The 3,416-nt window shown below is 41.3% G+C and overlaps 1 protein-coding gene across 1 annotated transcript; it reads right to left on the bottom strand.

The window, feature by feature from the left end:
* Nucleotides 1-2,733: 2,733 nt before the first annotated feature.
* Nucleotides 2,734-3,329, bottom strand: LOC107273698 (vacuolar protein-sorting-associated protein 36-like). The gene is made up of 2 exons (XM_015752154.2): nt 3,039-3,329; nt 2,734-2,927 (listed from the first exon to the last, which is right to left on the bottom strand). The coding sequence occupies exons 1-2, from the start codon at nt 3,274-3,276 to the stop codon at nt 2,734-2,736; spliced, it is 432 nt and encodes a 143-aa protein (XP_015607640.2). The 5' UTR covers nt 3,277-3,329.
* Nucleotides 3,330-3,416: the final 87 nt, after the last annotated feature.

The following is a 3,416-nucleotide window of genomic DNA, read 5'->3' as shown; positions in this document are numbered from 1 at the left end:
GAGCACAGGTCCACTGAGGGGCACCTCAACATCTCCACCCCAAGTTCCTCCAGGGATGGGACACCCCCACCCGCCGTCCTCGGAGGATCAGGGAGTACCTCATCCCCCTCGCTATCGACCGTCCCTATGTAAACCCTCTTGGGGGCGGCAGCGCCACTGACCGGAGGCAGAGCCCGCTTTCTCTTCGGCCGGGCCTCCGTAACTATGGAGCTCAGGGAGAAGTCCGACTCCTCGCCGGCCTCAACCCCCGATCCCATACCCGCTGTCGCTATCGAGAGGGATGACCCCGCCGTAGATCCCCCTCGAGCAAGTCCCCGCCTCGTCCGTCCCCGCCAGGTAAGGTCAGATGACGAAGGGGGGGGCATGCTCCCCACCTCCGCCACCATTTCAATCTCCGGGCCTTGAGTACCGCCCTCCTGCACCTGAGGTGCACGCTCCTCCGAGGTGCTCGCAATGCGCTCACTCGTCCCTACCGCTTGTACTTCCAGCACAGCACCCGCTGTGCTCGCGCCCGCCTCGCGCTCTCCCCCCTCACCACCACCCTCTACATTTTGTTTGTTTTGTATATTGTTATTTGATTCTTCCATCTTATTTCCACGAGAAGGTCGGAAATATAGGTCACCCCGCGCAGAGCCGCCTTACGCGGGGAAGCCTTAACAAGTACTCCGGGGTTCAGGCAGGTACCCCGGAGGAACCGTTCACGACTGCACTATTTAACCTCCATGCAGCCATGCACCCCTCAGCACGGTATCTTGACACCTTGGGTTTGGAGGGTGTGACGTTCTTTGTCTGGTGTCTCACCCCGAGTCTACCTGGCATGGTTGCACCTACCGGGGGCCACCGCCCCCGCCAGTATAGCCTCGAGGGTCATTGACACACACAAGCCCCTTCACCACGACAAGGTGCCGACACCTCGAAGGGGTGTCCATCTACTTTTTTATATAACAGATGGCACTGATTAAAACACGTAATTGAGACTTGTGTCAAGTACAAGCAACCAGTGGTACAGCCAATGCGACGAGGTAAGTCATGTGACAGCGTTATTAATGGTGTCCTGCCTGTCGATGTCGTGTGTTGAAAAGAGCAGAGTGAGCGGTGACTGTTTAAGTACATCAACCCATGAGTGTAACAGAGAGATCACTAGGATGCGAACGAGTCAAATTTTACGAGAGCAACACAAACGTCATATTGCCGATTCGTTTGCACTAATGCTCTGCGGATAGGACGTAGCGAGCGACGATTTGGCGATTCGCTCACATCATCGTACTTTTGCGTACTGCTTACTGTTATACACGCGTACTGTTGCGTGCACGACCTGAGATACGTAAATAATTCTACCCACTCTTCTCTCTTTTACCATAGGGCATGTATAAGCTAAACATCATTAATGACGTTTATGTCAGTGCACTTGTGTTTTGAATCAAAGAATAATGGATATTGTATCTTTCAGTAGACAGTATATATACAGTGATTTGTTAGAAATAGGGATTCTACTTTATGTTATAAGCTTAATTAAATTATAATATTAGATATACATGTATATGTCATTAACTGTTAATTGCCGAAGCGAAACAATGTAAAATAAGGAAATAGATGTAAAATGTGTATGAGCTAAATAACCAATATACTGATATGAGTACATATTGATTGTGATTGGAATAAATTAGAGTGAAAGTAGGAATCTTTATAAAGCGGATAGGCAAGAGAAAGATCAGATGAAGTATATGATGAAAAAAGGACACAAGAGTGAGGAAAATAAATACATAATGAAATATAAAACTGATTTATTACTTTGGAATTCCTGGCATGGACCCGCCAAGTAGTACTCGATAAGGAATCATCTAAAGTTTTATTAATTATTAAATCACCATTAAATCGTAATTAAATACGGGAAGCAGTAGTAACATAAAAAAGTAGCGAAAACGTTATAGGAAATATTGAAAATATAATTAAAATGATGGGCCAGTGCTAGATCATATAATAGGAAAACATGTAGTGACTTATATACTTGGCCTCAATAATATGTAACCAATATACTGATATGAGCTGATAATATGATACTGATAATATACTGATATGACCAATATACAATATACTGATATACCAATATACATATTGATTGTGATTGGAATAAATTAGAGTGAAAGTAGGAATCTTTAGAAAGCGGATAGGCAAGAGAAAGATTAGATGAAGTATATGATCAAAAAAGGACACAAGGGTGAGGAAAATAAATACATAATGAAATATAAAACTGATTTATTAAAATAACACTTAAATATTAATATAAAAAAAACAAACTAAAAATATAAAACTTATTTATTTAAATTTAAATATGAAAAACCTCAACGTCTATTGAATCATAACCAAAAGATAATTTCGAAGACAGATAGACTTATCTTAAAACTTTTACTTCAATCATGATAGTCTATCTGTCCTCGAAATCATCGTTTGATGATTCACTAGCCGTAGTAGTTCTTTACTACTATCGTCGCTCTTTTGTTACCTCGTGATCCACAGGAATAAATTAGAGTGAAAGTAGGAATCTTTAGAAAGCGGATAGGCAAGAGAAAGATTAGATGAAGTATATGATCAAAAAAGGACACAAGGGTGAGGAAAATAAATACATAATGAAATATAAAACTGATTTATTAAAATAAGACTTAAATATTAATATAAAAAAGACAAACTAAAAATATAAAACTTATGCATTTAAATTTAAATCGAAATCATCTATCATCCGTAATAGTTTTTCACGACGATAGTCGTCGCTCTTCTATTTCCTCGGGAGGGCCTACCGCCTCTCCCACGGCCTCGTTGTTGCTGTTGTTGTTGCTGCTGCTGGTTTCCTCCCTGCTGCTGTTGTTGTTGTCGGTGGCGGAAATACCATCGCTCTTTGCTTTTCCCGCCACCTCTTTTTCGTGTTGCAGCTGCAATAAATATTAAACAAGATTCAATAAACATTTTAATGTATAGTTTTAATATAGCATATAAGATATAATTAATATAAAAGGTTAAACATTTCGCGCTATTATGTTTACCAGGATTTGCAGCAGCAAGACCCTGGAGCAGTTCGTGCATAGCAGACACCTGCTGCTCCAGGGCCTCAAAACGTTTCGTTATGGGGGGAGAGGCGGCCTGCCCCCCCTGAGGATTTTGTTGTTCGTTATTATTTTCCTCATCTTTATTATGATGGCTCTGGTCAGGATGTCGATCCTGACCAGGCTCTCTATTTTCTTGGTCAGGATGGACACCCTGACCAATCATTTGAATTTCCATTGGCAGGTCTTTATCTTTTAGTCCAAAATCGTCTGTAACATACAAAATTTCGTTGATTACATCTCAAAATATAAAATAACATTGAATTATGTTTAGTAATTTGAAATACGAAAAACTGATTTATATGTAAATAAAAATTA

Source organism: Cephus cinctus, unplaced genomic scaffold (genome assembly GCF_000341935.2).
Source record: "Cephus cinctus unplaced genomic scaffold, Ccin1 Ccin1_scaffold1794, whole genome shotgun sequence".
Taxonomy (NCBI): domain Eukaryota; kingdom Metazoa; phylum Arthropoda; class Insecta; order Hymenoptera; family Cephidae; genus Cephus; species Cephus cinctus.
This window is presented reverse-complemented; position numbering and strand designations above follow the sequence as displayed.

Excerpts from the sequence above, each read along its gene's own strand:
- LOC107273698 (XM_015752154.2), bottom strand. The coding sequence starts at position 3,276 with ATGGAAATTCAAATGATTGGTCAGGGTGTCCATCCTGACCAAGAAAAT. Across the intron at positions 2,928-3,038 it reads TCTTGCTGCTGCAAATCCTG|CTGCAACACGAAAAAGAGGT; the intron begins GTAAACATAATA and ends TATTTATTGCAG.